The sequence below is a fragment of the Mandrillus leucophaeus genome, unplaced genomic scaffold (assembly GCF_000951045.1).
Source record: "Mandrillus leucophaeus isolate KB7577 unplaced genomic scaffold, Mleu.le_1.0 Scaffold720, whole genome shotgun sequence".
NCBI classification, from domain to species: Eukaryota; Metazoa; Chordata; class Mammalia; order Primates; family Cercopithecidae; genus Mandrillus; species Mandrillus leucophaeus.
The window spans coordinates 745,318-768,817 of NW_012107809.1; the positions used below are offsets into that span (position 1 = coordinate 745,318).

The 23,500-nt window shown below is 36.5% G+C and overlaps 1 protein-coding gene across 2 annotated transcripts in view; it reads right to left on the reverse strand.

The window, feature by feature from the left end:
- The window catches only part of TBC1D19 (TBC1 domain family, member 19), a 164,540-nt gene that overhangs the window by 17,343 nt on the left and 123,697 nt on the right, over positions 1-23,500 (reverse strand). For both annotated transcript variants that reach the window (XM_011965344.1, XM_011965343.1), the window contains 3 exons: positions 18,349-18,433; positions 16,242-16,286; positions 1,335-1,367 (listed from right to left, as the gene is read on the reverse strand). In XM_011965344.1, coding sequence (XP_011820734.1) covers positions 1,335-1,367; positions 16,242-16,286; positions 18,349-18,433 — 163 coding nt within the window. The remainder of the gene's footprint in view (positions 1-1,334; positions 1,368-16,241; positions 16,287-18,348; positions 18,434-23,500) is intronic.

Below are 23,500 nucleotides of genomic sequence, written 5' to 3' on the forward strand. Positions count from 1 at the left end.
TTTTTGTAGTTGGAACTACTAAAGTAGAAAGATAAAAAGGTGAACATTTTTATTATTAGATGTAAAAGTTTATATTATTAATCTTTTTTGGTTTTCTATTTTAAATTCCTCACATTTATAAGAGAAATATGCTGTGAGGTCACTATAACATTACGTATTATGTTATGAAATTGTGGTTGCCCAAGAGAATAAAGCTGAGTACCCTATAATTCAAGCCTGTCACTAACACCAAGTATAGCATAAAGTCCCTAGGTACTTTGACTCTTTTTCATTGAATGATAGTGTTATGTCATTCACCATGACCATCTGATGTTGAACACTGATGTTTACAAAGAAAAATGTTTACTGAAGATTCTTGGTACAAAGGCGAAACATTAATGTATTTCTGTTCATTCTAAAGGTAGGGGTAGAAATAAAGGGGACAACAATCTTTAATAAGTTTACATGTAACACTTAAAAACTTAAAACTTAAGTGGCATTAAGGTGTAGAGAGTTCTTGCTTTGCTAATCTTCATAAGCTTCTTGCATTCCTCATTTAATGACACATGAGGCCTTGGAGGCACTCAGAGCTCTCAAGCCTGCACATGCATCTCCCACATGCACCTCAGGTAACTGAATGCTCTGATGTAATTGTTGCTGTGCATATCAGTAGCCTGGAGAAATCATGAGCTCAAACTCAGTGTTGTCCCTTCCTTAGCATTCTTTCTGACCTATTATTTTTAAAAAAACTCTTAAGAGAATTACTTTAGGAATTTAAGCAATCTGATTTTACACCTACTAGAGCTAAATATTAACGTGTATCTCTAGTTTCCATTGGACTAAAAAATGGTAAACCACAGGACCATTTTCACAGTATACTCTAATTCTAATCTGTCAAGCAATCACCACCTAACAAATTACAGTCACCTCTTATTTTTAACATTTTTAAATTGGACATATAAAAATACTAAACTCAACATTTTATTTTATTTTTTAGATAGGGTCTCGCTATGTTGACCAGGCTGGTCTTGAACTCCTGGCCTCAAGTGATCCTCTCATCTAGGCCTCCCAAAATGCTGGGATTACAAGCATGAGCCAACACACCTGGCCTACTAAACTCAACATTTTAAAATGTTCATAATAACTTGTGGGTGATTTCCTTAACGTGTAATAAAAACAGTAATTTTTAAAAATTAAGCCCCTATGGGAAACCAGCATGCATTTCACTTTATTCTTTCCTTTATAGTCTTATTATAGTAAAATAATTATATCTGTCAGTCATTATTTTTTAAATTGACAGATAACACTGTATGTTTTTATGGTGTACATTATGATGTTTTTAAAGCCCAACTTACCATACATTGAAAATCCATGAAAAGGGATAACACCTAAAAAAAAAAAAAAGTATTTCTTTTTCAATAAGTAGTAGGCCTACTGATTATTAGGTAAGCTTTAAAGGATTAAAACTGAAACTATAAAGGTTTTCTATTTTTTGCTTCAACTTTGTCCATAAATGTCAGAAAGACTTAGTGATAGTAAACAATAAAAAAAATTTTTGATACCTTCGGAAAAGTAAACTAGAGGCTTTAAAATATATATCCAGTTAATATTCTATTGATAATATTGAGAAATCAAAACTGAATATATATGTGTATATATATGTGTATATGTATGTGTGTATATATACACATACGCATACGTACACATACATATACATACACATACATATACATATACACACACACAAAACAACAGGGCAAAAACATAACAAGACAGATCACAGAATTAAGTTTAAGAACTAATTATAATGGTCTCAGAAAGTCAATAGATTATGTCCCTCCTGAAACAACTTCACTGTGTATATTAGAATCAAATATGCTAAAAGATAAGTGAGCTTTTCAAGGCACTTCTTGAAAACATTTGCTTTACAGAAAACACTATGGGTGTTAAGTAAACAAACTGAAAATTAATCATGGGATATGGCTTTAGAAGAAATATTGGCAGAAATATGATACAAATTCAGTATAATCTTTGGCAATAATTATACAGAAGTAAAGTACACATCCTTTTCAAAAAATACTTGAAGCCTAACTTGGTGTGCTAAACATCTTCTCACATTCCAAGTAAAAAATTTGAATTTGTACAGCTTAGTTCAAAACAGAAGTTTTGTAATATATACCACCATATAGCTAACACTACTAAATCAGGTTGCAAACACAGCACAGAAGAAAGCTGCTAAGTTACATTTTTGAAAAATAATATAGAAATGCTTTATTCATCTGACATGTTCATAGGCAAAAATTTTGTGCTGGCAGGGGCTTTAGAGGTCATACAGAGTGAGTTATAATAAATGATAGTTCAGTCGCAGTTTAAAACATGTCCAGCAATAGCCGAAGCATTAATTACCAATGCAACTCATTACAATTTTGAATGGGTTTAATTTGGAAGGAGCTATTTTCTCAGAGTGAGCCAAACTCTGGCTCCCTGAAATTTCTACTTATTATTCTTAGTTCTGACCACAAAGGTCACACGGAAGAAATCTAATTTATCTTCTATGTGAAAACGTTCAGAAATATTTGAAGACACTACTCTGTCTCCTGCCCCATCACCATCACGATTTCTTGCTCCAAGACTTTATGAGTTTCTTTAATTTTTCCTTAGATAAGGTGGTCTTGAGCAGCTTCCCTATTTTATTTTCTTCTGAACAAGTTACAGTTCAGTGCAATCCTTAAAGTGAGGTGACTAAAATCTCTAATCATTTTTCCTCCCTATACACCCAACAGCTAAGACAGTGTACTTGGACAGTTGTTCCTGGACCTCAGTAAAGGGTTATATTTTTATCTCTATTACATTTCTTCTTTGGTGAACCACTCCAGTTAGAGATAATAATCCTGAATTCTTATTCGGTTATCTAATGCATTCTCTAGTTTTCTTGATTCTACAAAACTGAAAAATTTGATAAGTATACATGTCCTCATCAAAAGCAATATAAAAATGCTCAACATGACAGTGTGAAGACTAGAACTATCAGTAGAAACTCCTTTCATATTGATATCAATGCATTATCAGCACCCTATTGCGATAAGGGCATGGACTGGATGTCAGACAGACTCAGTTGTGTTCATCTGGTTCTGTCACTTAAGAGTGTTTGTGTGTGTGTGTATGTGTGTGTGTGTGTATGTGTGTGTGTGTGTATGTGTGTGTGTGTCTTTGCGTAAGTCTCTTAACTTCTCTAAGCTTTAGTTTCCTCATCTGTAAATCAGAGATAACACTAGAACTCACGTAATATGATTAAATGAGATAACAGTTGTAGCTTAGCCATTAATAAATAGCTTAGGGCCTACACTATTTATTTAAATCGCTTAGGCTATTATTTATTAATAAACAAATGTTAATTGTTGATGTTATCATTTATAAGTTAGTTCATACTTCTTTGTTGTTTCTAGAAGCAATTTTATCAAAAATAGTATGAGAAGCACCAAATTATTCTGAACTGGTACGCCAGGCCAACCATGTGCAGAATTTTGTGCAGCACTGCTTTAAGCTCACAAGTTAAAATTCTCAGGATCGACATTTTCTCTAGTCTTCTAGCACACAGATTCATGTTCTCCAACTTCTGCTGAATCTTATGTTGTGTATCAGTTTTCTTATTCCTCTCTATATGATTAGCCATCCCATTCTTTCAAAATTTCCTCCCTTTTCAAGTGTTTAACACTTAATTGTAGACTTCACTTTCTCCTCACTAGGAGGCTGACGCCACTGACATGGACTCCTTCCTTTGTCTATTCTTCATATTTCATCTGTTTTCTCACTTACAGTCCAGAGGAGGATGTATACATTTTCTTTTTCACCCAACATCTTCATCTGTGCTCTAAATCTTGTTTCCTTGACTTTCACAGTGACTGGCAAGCAGCGGTCAGGTTTGCAGCTTGTTTATGTGTGACCTGTCAGCTAAGAATGGCTTTTACATATTTTAAAGGATTATTTCAAAAACAACAAATAATAATATGGGACACGGACTGCTTGTGGCCAGCAAAACGTGACATATTTACCATCTGAGTGGTTAAAGGAAAAGTCTGCCAAACCCTGCTTTGGACTCCTGCCCCATCAACCGTCCCTTCCTCCTTGCTGCACGTGCATCATTCCACACGCATGTGCTGTGTCCCTGCGATGTGCCAGACACTGTTCTAAGAACTGTAGCTGCCATTTTATCAGGGACAAAACAACCATAATAAAAATAAGTGAATATATGTCAGATAGTAATAAGTGCTATGAAGAAAAATAATGGAGAGAAGGAGGACAAGGCCAGGCTAGGGCGGAGGAGGACTTACTGATAAAAGAGGCCTGAAGCTGTGGAGGTGAGAATCACCTGATAAGGGTGACCTGGAAGCCGTAGCTTCATGTGATGATTGTCATAAACAGGGTTACCTTTACTGAGGACAGCTGGTCTTCAGCTGGATAGTGGTGGGATCTGCTCTTTACTCCTCTAACGAAGCAGAGTAGAGGCAAGGGGTGGGTGTATCTTATCAAAGTAATCATATCCTTAGTCTCTTCCTATTTCACTGCATCCTTTCAGCCAGGGATGTTACAAATATTCTTATACATAATAGTAAGAAGAAATAAGAAAGAAGAAGAAAAAATAGGAAGGAAGGAAGAAGGAAGAAGTAGTAGTCAATTTTTTTCCCAGATCCTACTTTCCCATCAAACAAATCTCTAATCTCACTCATTTTCTTGAAGCCAGGCTTAATTTTTTTTAAAACTATCTATATTCACCTCCTCTACTTCCTTATTATGTATCTTCAAATGCTTGCGAATGGTTTCCCATCCCTACGGATGTAACTTCTGATTGCTAAATCCAGGGGTTTCCCTTCTTTGTATGTTGTACTTAATGGCCTCACACTCAAACTTGGGTCTACCATCGCATTGATGACACTAAGCAGATCAGGCTTCTTGTCCCACAGAAACTTTTGCTGCTCAGTTTTTTGTGAGTGTTTGTTTTGTTTCTGGCAGTCCTCTCTTCTGTGCACTCCTTCGATATAGCTCTAAGACTCTGTATACTTGTTTTCTCTCTCGCTTTACCAGTATTCTCATTATCAACCCATAATACTGACTTTAAAAGCCCAGTATCCTCAGGCTCCTTCTGGTCTCTATTTTTGTAAATGACTCACCAACTCCCTAGTCATTCAGGGAAGAAACTTTTGAGTCATTTTTGCTCTCTTGTTCTCCCTTAGCCCTTATACCTAAATGTGATTATGTATCTCTCCTGTCCCTTTTGGATAACCACCACTTAACTCTTCAGTCTTCATTCCTCCTCTGTACCCCACAAGCACTGCTCTAATCTCTCCAAACTGATCGCCACCCCTTCAGCCTCTGGGTGCAGGACAAGGGCTATAGGCAATGTTCTCCTCTACCTCTGGCCCTGTCCCTGCCCTGCTCCTTCACAACTTTAAACAACAATCTTCCCAGAAAGATCTCCCTGATAGCCTTGATCCCTCCCTCCCAAGCAATTCATTAATCAATCCTCATGTTTCAGTTGACTTGCCCTCATTGATTGAGGTACTACTCCGTCTCACTGTGCAATTCTGACTCCAGCACTTTCTACCTGTGTATGCTTAGGTATGTTACTTAACCTGCTTCCTCATCCATAACTGCTTTTAGACTAAGGCACAGCAGCTTGAGCTGAAGGCTCTGTGACCCCCCTCCGGCTGTACCCCTTACCCAGAGCCCATGTTTCTTCCAGACCACATCCCAGGTACCCAAGACTCTGAAATTCTGAGCCCAAAGGCTCCTAAGACAACTTCCAGGGCCTGCATGTTCTCTTTGGTGGGGTAGAGAAAAGAAGACAAGGTATACACCTCCTGATAAATGTGTATACCTCGGGACAGAGAGGTGGCCAAAGGCTGGCTATTTGTGGAAGCTGTGAACAGAGGTTGGAACTACAGGCTTCTGTCCATGAAGCCTGTCCAAGGGGTGAAGTGGAGCCACAGATGAGAAGTGGGTGGGGATACCACAGGCTAGGGATGGATGAAGAGTCGGAAAATTCTGAATTCAAACCTCGCCTTCCAGATTGTTATCAAAGTATATGTATCAAGGAAAGAAAATAGAGTAGTCTTTATCAGTTTATGAGTCTAATTTATAACTTTTAAATATTTTGACTTATGGTAGGTGGGCCTCTATTTGTACTCCTGCTCTGGGCCCAGCAAAGGTTGGAGAGAAACTTGCCTTCATTAATCAAGTGGGAACAATACCAATGAGGTGGTGAGGATTAAATATTATTATATATGCAATGTGATTAGCACAATGTTTGATACAAAATCAGTACTTAACTGTATTCCTTCCCCTATCTTACTGTCATTTAATCATTTTTTATTTTTTTCTCTCCCAGTAGAATAAATCCTTTGAGCATAGGAACTGTTTTTTATTCATGTATCTCTATATCCAGAGACCAAGCACAGTGCCCAGAATATAACAGGTACTCAATAAAGGCTTACAGAATGAATATATGCATCTGTAGGGAGTCTACCACTATTATTTTCTAACCTTTTATTTCCTTCCCTACTGCCATGATCAGAATTCTGTCCCTAATAAGCTCTTACCTATGGTTCTGTAAGAGCCTCCTAATTGGTATCCTTTCCTCCAAACTCTCAGGTCTCTAACCAATTTTTGAAATTAGAGAGCTCAACTTATCTTTCAAAAATATTAATAAGACCATGAAAAAGATCTTTACATCCATTGAGGATTTACCACTATTTATCCATCTACCGAATATTTGCTGAGCTCCTACTCACCTAATTAACAAATACTTAAAAACCTACTCTGAAGCCTCTGGAGATATTAAAATAAATATGACATTGTCCCTGTATTTATAGAGTTCACACTCTAGCCTTGTAATATAGGCTAAGTGTATACACAGTAAAATTCAAGACCTTTGATCTGGCCTTAAACATTCATGATTATGTCCTGCAACCTGAGCTACATCTGCCTCCCCTTGGCATACTCTCCTAACTCCATACACTCTGTGGTACAGTCACACCAGATTATTTATCATCACCAGTATCATCACAGTTTGATAGCTCTGAACTTGATAATTCTTTATCCTAATTCTTTATCCTACTTAGCCATCAAAACCTTACTAAGGTCAGCTATAACCTCAGACAAACATTTCCTGATCTCTTAATCATAATTAAATGCTCATTATTCTCCATTCTCATGGCACTTTGTTCATATTTCCAACACTATGATTTCACTGTGTTTTGTGTTATAATTAGCTGTTTAACAGATTGTTCCTGAGGATAGGAAATACATTTTATTCATCTGTGTATACAACTCATGGTGCCACATACATAGTTGATGATATACATCTTTGCAGAATGAAGAGATGAGTAAATCATAGATACAGAAGCAGCAAGAGAAGTATTGGTCTCTAGTTAGGAGATCAAAGTTCAATTGTGGGCTTAACACAATTCCTAAGGGTAATGTGAGGAACGTCATCAAACCTCCTGAGCTTCAGTAACCTGCCTGACACACAAAGGGACTATGATTGCCTCTGATGTATCATCTAACTCTAAAATTAGATGTTAACAATTAAGTCTAGAGGAAATGCGGAAAAAATTGTGAGACTTGAAGAAACAGTACCTATCAAGATTTTCTAATAGTAAGACTCTTTAACAACTTAAAGGCCCTTTGCATTCTAGCAACTAAAAAAATTAAAAACCAGATTAGAAGGTCAATATTCCCAATGACACTATAGCCACCAGCTTCAGTTTCAGGGAACATCTAGAAGGAGAGCTCAAAAAACATCTCTTCTTCAAGTCTTTCTCTATATTCTTTGGTTGAGTCTCTTTTTCTTCCACCAATCTTTTTTTACCTTCCTTCTGCCTCTGCTGTTTCATGTTATTTCCTTTACTAATTATAAACTTTTAACAAATAATTACAAAGTTTATCTGTCTTTTCTAACTTTTCTACAATAAACATGTTGACATGTGAAAGAAAAACTCAGAGAGAAAAATAAGTTAATAAATAGAACGCATATTTTGATGCCTTATAAAAGTGTAAATACATATTATATCTTTCTAAATACTAAATCTCAAAGCAGATTGCTATTATATAAAAACCTGACAGTCTTACTTAAAAAACACTTTTGTCTTCCTCTTCTAAGCCACTGCACTGCAGAAACATTTCAACAAGTGGCTAAGGTAGTCAGAAACGAAGACATTATTATTATCATTATTTTCGTCTTATAAAAATATTTATTAAGGATCTGCTAAGTGTAAGAATACCCTAGTTAGGATGAGGCACTTTTAATAAGGAAGCTTACGATAAATTAATTAGTGAACTACGAAGCAGCAAAAAGGGATGCAAGTATTAAGATGAGTCATGTTTAACCACTTTTACTACATTTCCCCCAGGTTCTGAAATCTATAGCTTCTCTTTAAGTAGCTAGGCTACAAGCTATTTGAAGAAATAACTATATTTCATATTGTGTATTATCTTCAGCATCCAGCACAGTGTGTTCCGCAAGTGAGATGCTCAGTAAATGTTGTTAATCATGGAAATTTGAGCATTTATAAATATAATCAAGTTTTACAAATAAAATACTAAAATATAAAATTTATAAATAAGTAATTAAGATATAGGATAGAGGGCTCTTGATAACTCAATGTTGAAAGAATAAACGACCAATGAAGTTATACAGACATGAATTTGAATCCTGTGTGACTCTGGGCAAGTTACAAACCCTTGCTGAAACCATATTTTCATTTCTGAAAATGGAGATAAACAAGATCAACTTCATTGGGTTGCACTACAAAGCACAACAGAGTTAATTTATTTAAAGTGTGCCAGTGTTTAGTCCACAGCAGATGCTCAATAACCCATAGCTATTTTATGTTCCCAGAAGGGAAAGTTCCACATTTACATATCAGCTTAAACCTAAGAAAATCTTTTTTTGCCAGTATCAGATAAAGGTACACTTCAGCTAATCCAAGATTAGCCTGGGCTTAAGGCTCCAAAAAAAGGCTACACAGTCTGCTTTGCTGAAGGACGAGTCAGATTCTGACAAACAAAATCCGGAGGCATAAGAGGCAGTGAAGAATCCATTAACACTGTAGGGTGCATACCACCTAGAACATTTCTTTGATCTTAGGGGTTGTCATGTTCTTGGCTAGTTTTTCAAAATCCTTCCCTTTGCCTCTCATCACTTCAGCCTTTCAAGGGTCAAGTTTCATTCACCTGGCTACCACCCAAGAGCATGTTTCCAACAGGCGTCAGGATGCTTGGGGCACATCTCATATTTGGCCTCAGAGTTCTACAAGTCTGCTATGAGTAATTATTTTCAGATTCTAGCCTTTCCTTATGCATCTGAAGAAAGTCTAAAATATTAACTGCCTATTCCATTCAATGTGAATAACTTTATAAAGTGATGATTTATGGGCCTTTGACAAAGTTCAGAATGGCAAACATTGTCAACTAAAATAAATCTTGAACTAGATGAGATATAAATAGTAAATGTGACTCAGAAAATACCCCCCAAATATTAACATGCTTTGCACTTATTAAATATTTTCTCTTCATTTCCTCATTGTCTCTATTAATACTTAGCATTTATTGTTGTATCATAACTTGCCCATCTGATTCACTTCAACTTCACCCCAGTTGAAAGCATATTATTACTTAGTACAGTTTATTTAATTCATTTGTTGAAGTAATCGTTTCCTCTGTTTATTCTCATTCCACATGTAGCCTACAGGTCAGTAAGAATAGAGATTGGGACAATGATTAAATTGTTTTCTAGTTATTTCCATTATCTTTCTGAATTAGAATGTCACATTATGGTTTTGTTACTTTATTTCAGTAGTTAAAATTTCACAAAACATCAGAACATAACCGTATTTAAATATCAATCTGAAAATCTTATTTTAAAATTTTAATGAGGTTTTCATTGAAGTCTAAAGTTATACCTCAAATGAATTTTAGAGTATGAGATTTTTTAAATTTATTTAATTAATATGGTTGACAAACTACACTATTAATCTGACACTTGCAAGAAGATTTAAAATGATGTACTTTGATTATTTTTCTTCTAAGAGCCTTATCTAATGTTTGTTGTAAGGGGCTGTCCAGTGTACCATAGGATATTTATCAGCATCCCTCTCCCCTGGCTGACAACCAAAAATGTCTTCAGACATTGCCAAATGTTTCCTGGTGTGTGTGTGTGTGTGTGTGTGTGTGTGTGTGTGTGTGTGTGTGTTGGAAGAATTGTCCCTGGTTGAGAATTACTGCTCTAGAGTCCTGAAACTCCCCTACCCAATATTCACTGACAACTGTTTTCTTCTGTCATGTGGGAAACAAATGGTATTAACAAATTTATGATGGTTGTTTATCATTTGTAACTAAGTCAGTCAGATATATGTGTATTTTTCCTACAAGTCTGGTTTCCTTGCTTCTATTCTTATTCCTCTGTATTCTGTGTTCATTCTCTTATTCATTCCCTCACTTAATCAATAGTGTTTCCTGAGCACAGACTTTATGCCATGCATGATTCTAGGTGCTAGATATGTTGGTCACCAAAACTATTAAGGTCCTTGTTCTCTTGGAGCTTACATTCTAGTGACACTTTTATTCTACACAGTAGACAGGATGATCATTTAGAAGTATTAATCAGGGTTGGGCATGGTGGTTCGCGCTTATAATCCCAGAAATTTAGGAGGCTGAGGTGGGCAGATTGTTTGAGCCCAGGTGTTCAAGACCAGCCCGGCAACATGGTAAAATCCTGTCTATACGAAAAATACAAAAAAAATCAGTCAAGCATGGTGGTGTGTGCCTGAAGTTCCAGCTACTTGGGAGGCTGCGGTGGGAGGATCACTTAAGCCCAGGAGGTCGAGGCTGCAATAGTTCATGATCGGGCCACTGCATTCCAGCCTGGGCGACAGAGCAAGACTTTGTCTTGGGGGGAGAAAAAAAAAAAAAAGAAAAAGAAAAAGCATTAATCAGGAATTGGAGGAGAGATGTCACTGAGAAGAGTGGAGTAGGGAACTCCCAATCTCCCCATTCCTCCATTAAAGCAATGGTTAAGCTGGCAGGAACTGTTAGAATCAAACTCTGGAATTTAATAAAAACTTACAACAACCAGGGGAATGTTTAGTGAAGAAAGAATTTTAGTAAGAGAGCATATGGCATTTTAATTTGCCCACCTATCATACCCCACTCCCCAACTTGGTAGCAGCCATGAAGACCATGGCTCACATTCCTGATGCAGCTTGCTGGTACCAGGGGGATCCTGTAACAAAAAATTGTGGTTGTGTATTTTGACCTATATAGTAGCTACCTGAGGGACTGGCTCAGGAGATTCCCTTCATTTTATTTGCCTCATCCTTGAGCTTTTTCAGGACTGACATGGCCTGCCAAGAGGCATTTGTCAAAAGCATTTAAAGGAAAATATATACTAGCTGCAGCCACCTATGGGAAGGAATAAAAGATGGGAGTGGTGGTATACATATTGAAAAGCCTGGGAAGAAAGAGGCTGGGGAAGGAGCTACTTGGGGCATGCGGGCTTTGAAAAGCATCTGTGTATACAGGGGAATCTAAAAAATACCTGAGAAGATCTTAGGCTCCATCTCTGACTACCTTTTAGGCTCTGTGCAAGCAGGAAGTGAAGGCTAAGGTAGAGTTGTAAATGGCCTGGCTAAGCCTTGAAGGAGTGCCCCAATATCCAGCCAATCTGCAAAGACTGAGAGAGTGTTTTTTATTTTTGGTTCTAGATATTTAAGAAAATATCTGTGAAATCACTAGCTGACTGTTACTCTAGTAAAATAAAGACTTCAGTGAGCATACAAGATGAAAAATATCTTTATAAAAATATCTGTATAAAATATCTTTATAAAAATCTTTATAAAAATAATTTAGAAAAGTCACTAAACAAACACCTAGAACCCACAACAAGCAACAACAATGAATTCTTGGGGAGGGGGACAGAGAGACTCCCATTTCTAGTGATACCACAGCATTATATTCAAAATATTCCATTTTCAACAATAAAAAAAATTACTAGGCATGTGAAAAATAAAAAAGTATAACCCATTCGTAGGAAAAAATTAATTAAAAACTCCCTGAGGAAGCCCAGACATTGGACTTACCAGACAAGACTTCAAATCAACTATCTCGCTAGCTGACCTAGCTCCATCTACCTCTTCTACCTCACCTTGTATCAGTCAATGCTTTGCTCACCATTGCCAGTCACACTGGCCATCTTGGTGAGCTTCAGACCATCAAGCTTATTCCTGCCTTCAGACATGCTGTGTACTCTCTTCTGGAACATTCTCCCATTTTGTTGCATAGTTCACTCCATACAGTCTGTCTCTGTTCATATTCCACCTCCTCAGAGGCACCTTTCCTGACTACTTAATCTAAAATGGCTATGCTCATCCCAACTTCCTACAATTTTTGCTCCCTTTCATTGTTAAGTTCATCACTCTTTGAAATTACTTTCATTCATTCATCCTTTGTTGACTGATTTATGATTGATTGATTTTATTTTCTCCTTACTAGAAGGTAAGCTCCTTGGCAGCAGGTGCTTTATTTGTATCATTTACTGTGGATCACCCTCCTATAACAGTGAGCTAGGCTAAATAAATGCTTATCAAATGAACAAAGATGATTTATATGTGTTGAATAATAATAAAAAATATAAAAAGCTTATAAAATTCTTCTGAGAAGTCTCCCTCAGTTCAGAAATTTCGCTCACTAGCTGTTCGGTGAATCTACTAGAGGAAATCTGTCCATTGGTGATGCTTCAAATGAAGTGAGAGAACAAAATGTCTGATGCCACCATGGCCTGTCATTTCCTTCCCAGGGAAGGTAATCATAGGCATGTTGGGGGTAGTGGTGAGAAAACCTCTGCCTCCCTGTAAGCACTGGCTTGGTCAGGGAATGAGTGTGTGTCAGTTAGCTGCAGGCTAACCTCTATGTGTGGTCCCCTGAGACCAAGAAAGCCAGAACAGTTTTGGTGGTAGCAGTGACAGAGGTGTCAAGATTTCGAAGTAGTACTATCTTTGGCAGAGGTTCAAAACAGGGTGGGTAATATAAAAATGCTGCTACATATTGCCTTGAGCTTAAAATAAAAGCGGGGACAGTAGATTGACTGGTCTTTGTCTCTTCTTGTTCTGAAACTTCAGAATCATTGCCTAGAGAAAAGAGTTCTTCTTGATTCTGGCAAGTTCTAAAACAACCTGAGAGGAGAAATTATTCTGTAGAACTAAATTTATGAACAGCTGTGGGCTTATCTCATTAAGGATTAAACAGTTTTCATTTTGGATGAAAATCTTTCTAGAACCTATTATATACATCCTCTACCTTTTCATTACATTAACTACTTTCCTTTCTTCCCAAATTCACTATAATGAGCTCAGCAACATCTTCCCAGGCAGTAGGGCATCCTGATAAGCATGTTGCTTCTGAAGCCAGACAGCTTGGATTCAAAGCTTGGCTTTGTCACTCACCTGTTGGGCAGGTTAACACTCTATGCCTCAGTTTCTTTATCTGTAAATAGGGATAATATTAGTACCTTCCTCATAGGTTCTTGTAAGGACTAAATGAATTAATACATGTCATATACTTAATACATTGCCTGGGATATAGTACTGCTTGGAAAATGTTTGCTGCTGCTGCTGCTATAACTATACTGTTACAATTATTACTACAGCAAGTTTTCTTTTGGTGTCTTGAGCTCGTTATAAAGATGATAAATTATAATATGCTGCAACCTAGTGATAACTTCTTAAAGGGCACAGCATTATTGGCTTTTACATAAAATGGCCCCAGACTGATTTGCTGGAGTGGTCTAATACGCTGTTTTACAGCTCTTGTATTTTCCTTTGTGAAGTCCCCTTTTCACTTCTCACTGTTGTTGCTAATTTTTCATATCTATATCAGCCTTTTCCATGCTTCCATTTTTGCAGGAGGCATAAAAAAGAGTTAACCAATTTGTTAGACATGTGTGTTAAGTAAAAGCTAATATATTCTAAACTAAGTTGAAAAAACTCTTCTATGGATGGAGAGAAGAACTTGAGTCCATGGACAACTCTTTTGACTATTCAGAGGTATTTTATTTGTTATTGTTTCTTGCTTCTTAGATAAACATAAAAAGTTACTATAAAAGTAAGTTTCTGGGATAATAGATGTAACAATGGTAATACATAAAGCTAAAATTAACAAACCTCTAATTGAGTTCAAATAAATACTCATTACAGTCCTATTACATGCTAGATACAACAAAAATGAATGATATGGTTCTGAACTATAAGAAGCTTGCAATTAAGAAGAGGAGATAAAGTATAAACAAACAATGTCAAGATAACATAGCTAGAGATACTAAAGATTTTAGACTAGGTATTACAGGAGTCTAGAGGAAGGGCCCTTAGCCTAACCTGGGGATTTTAGGGAAAGCTTCCTGAAAGAGGATCATGCCTAAACTGAGCTTGATGACAGCCAGGTGAAGAAAGGTTAGATGGGCTATTCTAAGCATGGAAACATGAGAAGTGATGAGACAGGAAGCAGCATAGTGCTTTCGTGAGAGTATGTAGCTGTGGGTATAAATAATAGAGTTTGATATTGCTGTGATTAAAAAATGAGATGGGAAATGGTGGGAAATGAAGCTAGGAGGTAGATTATAGGGAACAGATTCAAGAGGTCCTCATATGTCATGCTGAGAAGCTTGAATATTACTTGTTAAGAGATGAGAAGCCATTAAGAGCACTTGGAAAAAAATGGCAGTTTGCAGATTTTCACTTTAGATGTATAAATCAGTAAGCAGTATAAAAGACAGCAAAACTAGAAAAGACTGTGGGAAGAGGGACCAGTTACGTGGTTGTTGCAATTAACAAGCTAGAGATAGTAAGAACTGAAAGGAGACAAGGCAGCAAGGATGCTGTGGAAGAGAGGGTCCCAGATGTATTTGGAAGATAAAATTGGAAGGTCCTGGCGACTTATTAGATGAGTTGGGGACAAGGTGGAGAGAAATCTAGGATGGCCTCAAGTTACTAGGAAGATGATAATTTAACTGAGGGAGAAATAGGTGGGTTTTTGTTTTTTGTTTTTTAATTTAGTTTCTTTTTTTTCTTTTGGGGGGTGGGCATAGGAGGATAAAATAGTGAGTTCAGGCTGGGACATATTAAGCCTGAGGTAATTATGGGAGAAGTACGAACTGGAGATATTTTAGAGTAATTAACAATAGATAGAATCATGAAAGCAAATGGCAGCCCCTAGATAAAAGTAAGAAAAGAGAAGAGCAGCAGAACAACAGTGAGATATCAAAAGAGGGACAGAGGTAGATGGCCCATGAAAGAAACTGAGACTCCATATTGAGAGACACAGGGAGAGAACAGCGCCATGAAAGCTAAAGCCACGTATGAGTTTCAGATATAGTGGTCAGTAAAGTTAAACACACTCATAATAGCTACATTTTCTGAGCACTCACTACATATCAGGCACTTTGTGGTTTTATATACCATATCTCATTTAATGTATTATCCACATGGTACAGATGATGAACCTGAAGTTCAGAGAAGTCATGTAACTTACCTGAGGTCATAGGGTAAACTGGCAGAACTGGGATCTGAAACCAGGTCTGCTGGATTACAAAACCCATGTTCTTAACTCTGCTGGAGTAAAATAACTTCTTGAAGATGCAACTTAGTATTATCATAAGGACTGCTATATATTGCTTTTCCAAGAAGCATATCTTAAAACCTGTCTAGTAATCTCAAAATAACATTTAATGTCTAATGAGGTCATTATGTATCTGATCACTTCATAACATCAAAATAGGTGATTTCAGTGATACCTTTTAATAATCTTTTTATTTCATAAATACTACACTGGTCAAATTATGAGAACAATAAGGTGCAATACAAGACAATCCACTCAATTGAGTAAAGCCCAGCTCCAATAAACCCAAAAGGAAGGTCCTCATTGGACTAGCTAGTGTTCTTCACAGGAAAACGAAGTGCCTTGGACTTAGATCTAAGCATCCTCAGCTCTCTCGCAGGTTTACTGTTGGTCCCAGGGAGAGTCAGAGAGAGTATGCATAATTTAGCACAAACCTACCATAAATGTGGACAATTTCATTAAATTATACATTCTACGGAAGGTTTATTTTAGATAATAAATGATTATCCATTAAAGAGAGAATAAGAAAGTCACATTTCGATTATAAAAGTTGTAATTTTTTCACTTCCCACTAGAGGAAGCAATAGCATTACTCTTACCATTTGGTGGGTAAAAGACAGCATATTCTTCCAGTCCTAGTTTTCCTATAAGAGAAAACCATAGAGGATTTCAATATGATTAAGTAAATAAATCTTTAAAAATCAACTTATTTTGTGAATGTACTAACAATGGAATTTTAAAAACTACTATAAACTGATATGTCATTTCATGATATGGAATTTAGTTAAAAATTTACCAGCCAATCTTTTGGTATTAGCAAACTCTTTCATAAATTAAAGTAATACAAACCTAAGTGCAACAGAAGCGACACAAAACAACCAAAAGAACAAACACTTTCAAGTTCCTTAGGCACTTAAGAAGAGAAATATCTATTTATTATGCATAAAATTTTTTGCTAATTATAAATAAGTCTAATCTATTCATTAAAGCAAGTCTTAAGCTTTGCAATACTCTGTTTACATCTTTATGGAATGTGCTGAAAGTTAAAAATTGAATGACCAGCTGTATGGTGGTCCTATTTTCTGAATACCAGAACAGTTAACATGATTTCAGAATGGGGCTGAATATTTGAAATCAGAATTGTCCCAGAAAAGTAAAGTATATTCACAATAATCAAATATTTAACAGAGTTTTAAAAAGTATCTTTCCTTCAAAACTCTGAAAAGTTCTCAGTTTTTTCCATCTTCCACTGAATATCTTTAAATAGCTTTTACCTTGACAGTTTTTCTAACACTTTTGAGTTTATTGAAAAGTTACTTGTATTTTTGCACTGGGCTAAGAGTAATATTTTTAGTGAAAAAAAAAGTTCTTTTTATTTTTGTTAGGGTTGGTGACAGAGATGAAATGAAGAATAAGAAATGTAAGCAGTTCAGGTTAGGGTGGAGACAAAAAGGACTGATCTTGTGAGCAAGAAGAGAATGGAATAATGAATAGGTAGGTAGGTAGGTAGGTAGATAAAACTGATTACTGGACTAGATGCTGAGAGGCAAACCCTCAACCATGTGGTTTGTAGTCCAGACTAAACCATGAAACATTAGGGTATATTTGCTAACTTTTCTAGCATAGACTTTAACTGTTTAGAAGTTCAAAGGAGAGAGAAATGGATGATGGGTTGGTGGACATGGTGAGGTACAGGCTAGTTCTTCAAGGAAATATGATTTTTAAGATTGGAGAGTGGGAAGCCTTCCATATGCAGGGACTATAGGGAGGCTAGAATGAATATGGGGTATTGTGGAATAATCAGGGAAGCAAAGTTAGTTAGGTTAAGACAGTATCAAGTGGTAAAAGGCCTTAAAATCCTGGCTGAGTTTAGAGGTGAGCTTAGTAGATAATTAAGTTTACAATCGGTTTTTCAGCAGATGACTTAAAGAAACAAATAAAAGGTTTCCATAAATTGAATTTAGAAGCAATGGACCTCAGAAAACCTTAAGTTAGGGGTAGCCCAAATCCAGCACAAGGTTATGTGGCCTCTCCTAGGGTAGGAGGTGGAACAATCAGGCAGATAGTTCAGACATAAGAGATACAGGAGAAACAGTTTCTTTTTTCGTGGAAATGGCAGAATGACCATACACAATGAAGTCTGAGCTTTCAGTGTTAGGTGTTCACTATTTAATAAAAAGGAAAAGTTGGGAAGGGCATTCAGCTGAAGTTATTTATATCTTCAGATGACGGCAGGATATTGATATTTTATAAGCAGCTGGTGATAAAGAGGAGAAAAATAACTAAACTAGAAATTGGAGAGCTAAAAGCATATAAATTATATCAAAGTTTTAGGTGTGGTGGAGCATTTTGAGAGAAGAAATATAGATTTTTTTAAAAGTAGAAAAAGCAAATCTGTGTTATAAACTCATAGAAAGAAAAAGAAAAGTCAACAGATAAGACATAAAAACAACAATAAATGGTAGAGTACACAGGGAAGACAGAGAAAGTAAGTTGAAATGCTGCTTCTGGGAACCACTTTCCCATGATTTGTGATAAATTACTTGGGCACTGATTTGAGGTATGAAAGGATGATTACGGTCATCTGAGAGAAATCTTAAGTAACTTATAGTAAAATAATTTGACAACACCACTATCTCCAAAAACAAATATTCTTGGCATGATTATGTAAGTCTTAATACTTCCTTAAAATTATTAAAAATTTACCTCTTATGTATGATTTTGGTGGCGAGGCACTGTTGTATGCAAAGTGACTCAACACAGATGTATCCCGGGAAAAACAAAGTAATACCTGAATATAACATTGGGAAAAAAAAAAGCAATTAAGCACTATTATAAAACTAGGTAATTCATTATTTCCTATTCAGGAGGCATCCTTCAAGTTCAAGTACCATGCCTTGCAGTGGGAAGAATGCCCTTTATCGGTATACCTTTGGTAAGCATTACAGTGGGATGCCAAGTTCTTCCAAAGAGTTCTCACCATTTGCTACCTCAACTTTGAAGAACAGAAAATGCAAACTGCTAACTAACAGTTGATTATTCTCTTGTGTTTTCTATCTAGACAAGAGAAACACCTGGGAGAAATTTAACAGATGAAAAATGTATGGAGAAGACCCTGAATAACTATTGTGACATAGAGCAATTTGGGAAGTGCAGGAAATGAACTTGACTCTTGCTGGGATGCATCAGGCAGTTAGGCATGTCAGGGTGGGAGGGAAGGCAACTCGTGGTACTTAGAAAGGACAGCAGCAGCAGTAGAACAAGTGGTTGCCTAATAAAGGGTAGAAGCTAAATAGGGTAGAGTATGTCAACCCTACGTGGAGATGAAAATAGGCACAGTAGGAAGTCAGGAACCAGGATGTCCATTAGGAGGTACTAGATTGAGGACACCAGCCTGGAATTTGGGAGCAGGAGTCCAAGACCCAGTAAGGCCATTAGTGACAGGAAATCTGAGTCCTGGTATTAGAATATCTGGGATTCTAAAAATATTACCAAGATAAGAATTCAAGATGACTGAAAAGGCAGAACAGGGGCACAGAGTCAGGGCTGAACTAGCAGCAAGAGTGAAGGCAGAGGAAAAATCCTTGTGTCCAAGACACAAGAAAGGGGATACAGCTTTGGAAAAAAGGATAGGTAATGGAGACTGGGCATCAGTCAGGTTTAATGGTGGAATGCGTATCAACCACTGCCACTGCATTGTTTTCATTATATTTTAAATGACTACATAAGTGATACATATTAATGATAAATTTAGAAATATAGAGTATTGGCTGGGCGCGGTAGCTCACGCCTATGACCCCAGCACTTCGGGAGGCCAAGGCAGGAGGATCACTTGAGCCCAGGAATTCAAGACCAGCCTGATCAACATGGTGAAATCTCATCTCTATTTTAAAAAAAAATTAAATTAATTTTAAAAATAAAGAAATATAGATGATCAACAAAAGGGGAAACAGCCATAATCCCATCAGTCTTAATAATTTGAGGTATATCCTTTCAGACTGTTTAACATACTCATACATATAATTGTTTCAAACCAAACAGGATTATACATAGCTTCCTTTCACTATTGTAAGATAAATATTTCCTACACATTTTTATGTTGTAGAATATTCCACTGTATGAAAGAACAATAATTTATTTAACCTATATTGTTGTTGAACATTTAATTATTTCCACTTTTCCCCAACGACAAACAACACTAGAGTGAATTTACTTATGGCTAAATATGTACACCTTTAGTTATTTTAATTCCAAAAACTGGACCACCTTTCTGGTCAATTGCTTTGGGCATTTTTAATTGAACCATGCCTCTCCCACATTTTCTCTATCTACTTCTGCCTGACTCCTGGGAGCTGTAAGATTTACCTACACATATTCAACCTGCCATGCCTTTTACTTACTTTTATCCCCCCTGTTCCATTCTGGATGACTTCCTCAGATTATTTTTTAGTCAGTTCACTAATTCTCTTCTTCTGCCCCTACTATGCACCAGGTACTGTTCCTTGTGTTTGGAATATATAAAAGGAAACAAACAAAACACCTCTTTTATGGAGTTTAATTATGATGGAGCAAAATGTGTGTGATAAATAGCAAATATGATAGATAATTATATTATATAGTATATTAGGTAGCAAGTGCTATGGAAACAAGATAAAGGGGAACACAGAAAGAGTGGCTGACACTTTAAAGAGGCTGTTCAGGGGAGGTTCCCTTGAGAAGGTGATACCTAATCAAATATTGAAAGGAGTTGAGAAACTTAGCATGTGAATATATGTGCAAGAGCATTCCAGGAGACTTGTTAGGAGACTATTGACAGTAGCTTTCACTAAGATGGCACCAGTGTGTGGCAGATGTATGACACACCACCCAGAGAGCCTCCTCTAGGAATGAAGGACTGACTTATAGCAGCTGGTAGTGCTGTAGCAAATAACCCTCAGCAGCCAGCTCTTTTCATGGACTACCTCTGCTGAAGAGAGCTATTTTGCTCAAATATCAAGGTCACGCCCGTTTCCTGAAATGGCCTATATCTGATGAAGAGGATGCAAGGGAAAAAAGTCTGAAATTCTTGTCCCCAGCTCAGGATGGGTCTGACAGTTTATCCCATCTTTAGAACTCTCTGCAGCATTGGCTGAGGGTTTCATTTAAACTGTATTGCAGCTAGACTTGTCCTTATGCTCAATCTTGCTTCATTCACTGGACTTCTACATGTGTTGATTCCAAAAGCACTCCCTAATAAACCTTTGGCCTGCTGATCTCCATCTAAATTGGCTTCCCTGGGAACCCATCTTACAACACAGTGAAAGTGGGAAAAAGTGGTCAGATTCTAAATACATTGTGAAGGCAGGGCTAACAGGAATTACTGATAGATTGAGATGATATTTTGCAGAAAGACAGGAGTCAAGGAGAGTAACATGTGGAAGTTGAAAGTAGAAGGATGTTTGATCTCAGCAAGTGGAATGCCTTTAACAGGGAAAGTGGCAGGCAGAACAGTTTGGGGAGCGAGATCATGGGTTCATTTTTCAACATGCTAAGTTTGAGATGTCTGCAAGACACCTAAATGGAAAAATTGAAGAGGTAACTGGAGATATTTGTATGGAGTATAGAAGAAAAGTTTAAACTGAAAATACAAATTTGAGAGTTATCAACATATAGATGGTACTGAAAGCCACAAAATAGGTGAGCTTGGTGAAATCATCAAATAAGTGAGTGTAACTAGAGAAAAGGAGACCAAGAACTGAGACCTGAGGCATTCTAGGATATTGGAGAAAAGAGAAGGAACCAGCCTAGACAACGGAGTAGTGAGTAACCATCAAAAGTGGATTTACCATGATGCTCTGTGAGTGCTCCAAGTTGCTGGGAGACACAGAGTGTCCTAGGCAAGGAAAGTAAGTCAGTGTGTAATCAGAAAGCATTTCTATGTATGTGCCTAGTAAACTGCTTAAGAAGATCTCAGAAGAAAAAGACCTGAATCTCTATAGTTCTAATAATTTGTTACAAATTTTTCCTCATTCAAAACAAAAATACATGTTCTTATCTGGTTTTGTATTTATAATATGATACTCTCTGTCTTAAAGAAGGCCCTCCAAATTGTATAAGCTTTAGGTCCGCAAAATGCTGAATTTGCCACTGGTGACTAGAAAAATAAGAGGAAAACTAAAAAGAATGTGGTGTCTTGAAACCCAAGTGAAGAAACAGCACAAATGAATCATATGCTGTTGAGAGATTAGTTAAAAGGAGGGTGGATAATTGGTCATTGGATTTAGTTCTTGATGACCTTGACAAGAGTAGTTTCAGCTCAAGTGGTAGGAGCACCATACACAATGTTTGGTACCTGCTTTTTTAAACAAACTTAATGCATTAAAGAGATCTTTTCGTATCAGTATATACAGAGCTGCCTCATTTGTTTTCTTTTTTTGTTTTTTTGGTAGAGACAGGGTCTATTTATGTTGCCCAGGCTGATCTTGAACTCTTGGGCTCAAGTAATCCTCCTGCCTCAGTCTTCCAAAGTGCTGGGATTACAGGCGTGAGCCACTGAGTTTGACCCACTGCATTCATTTTTAAAGGGCTGTATCATGTTTCACTGAATATGTATTCCATGATTTATTTAATGGGTTACTCCCCAATATATGAACATTCATTTTCAACTTTATGCTGTTTCTGACAATACCAAAACAATTAGCCTTTTACTGCATCATTTTACACATATGAGTGTCTCTGTAGAACAAATACACAGGAATAGAATTGCCCAGTCACAGAGTATATGCATTAAAAAATGTGATGGCTATTTGGCTGTATATTTATATCCCTTGTTTTCTTTTTCCAGCATTTCCATATGTTTACAGTCTAAAAGGGGGCTGTGTAAGTTCAATCCCTTATGTTGCCTAACTCTATTTTCTATTACATAGTCTAAATGATTATTACTCATATTTAAAAGAGTAAGGGATTTTAATATTTTATTTGGTAAAGAGGCAGTTAACTGAATCATCTTATTAGTTCTACTGGCTTTCAGTCCAATCCCTTGAATTTTTAAATATCTATAGTTAACAATAATGTTGTGTTCTTTCTGTTATTTATTACTTTATTTTTCTTATTCTATTGTTGAGAAATTCCAAAACGATATGTTCTTTCCTTCCTTTAGTGGGAACATCTCTAGTATTTCACTAATGAGTAACATTAACTTACATTAATATCACCAATGTTGGTTTCAGATAAACACTATTATGTCAAGAAAATATATTAATACTTGATTTCTAGTGTATAAAAAGTTAATATAAAAATGAATATTAAGTTGCAGAACAAATAGTGCTAAACTGTACCCTTAGAAATGATTAAGTCGTCAATTTTATGTTGTGATTTGTTTTACTACAATTAAATTTTTTTTTAATTGATATTATCAAATACGGTCTCACATAAATTTTTGGCATCTATTAAGATAAACGTGAATTTTATTTTTTGACCTATTAATATAATAAATATTTTCCAATAATTAAGAAAAACCATTGGGCTCTAAAAATTCTAAATTTATAAATATTAATCTCTTCTCCTGCCAAACTTTCACATACCACTGTGGTAGGTAGCATAATGGCCCCCAAAGATGTACGCATCCTAATCCCTGAAATTTGTGTGCTACCAGTTTGGATATGGTTTGTCCCTGTGAAAACTCCTGTTAAAATTTGATTTCCAATGTGGTAGTGCTGGGAGATGGGCCTGGTGGGAGGTGTCTGGGTCATGTGGGCAGATCCTTTATGAATAGCTTAAAGTATCTCTGTGGGACAGGACTAGTTGCCGTGAAAGCAGGTTGCTCCTTCTCATGTTTGGTCTCTTTGTATACACCTGCTTACCCTTCCATTTTGTGCCA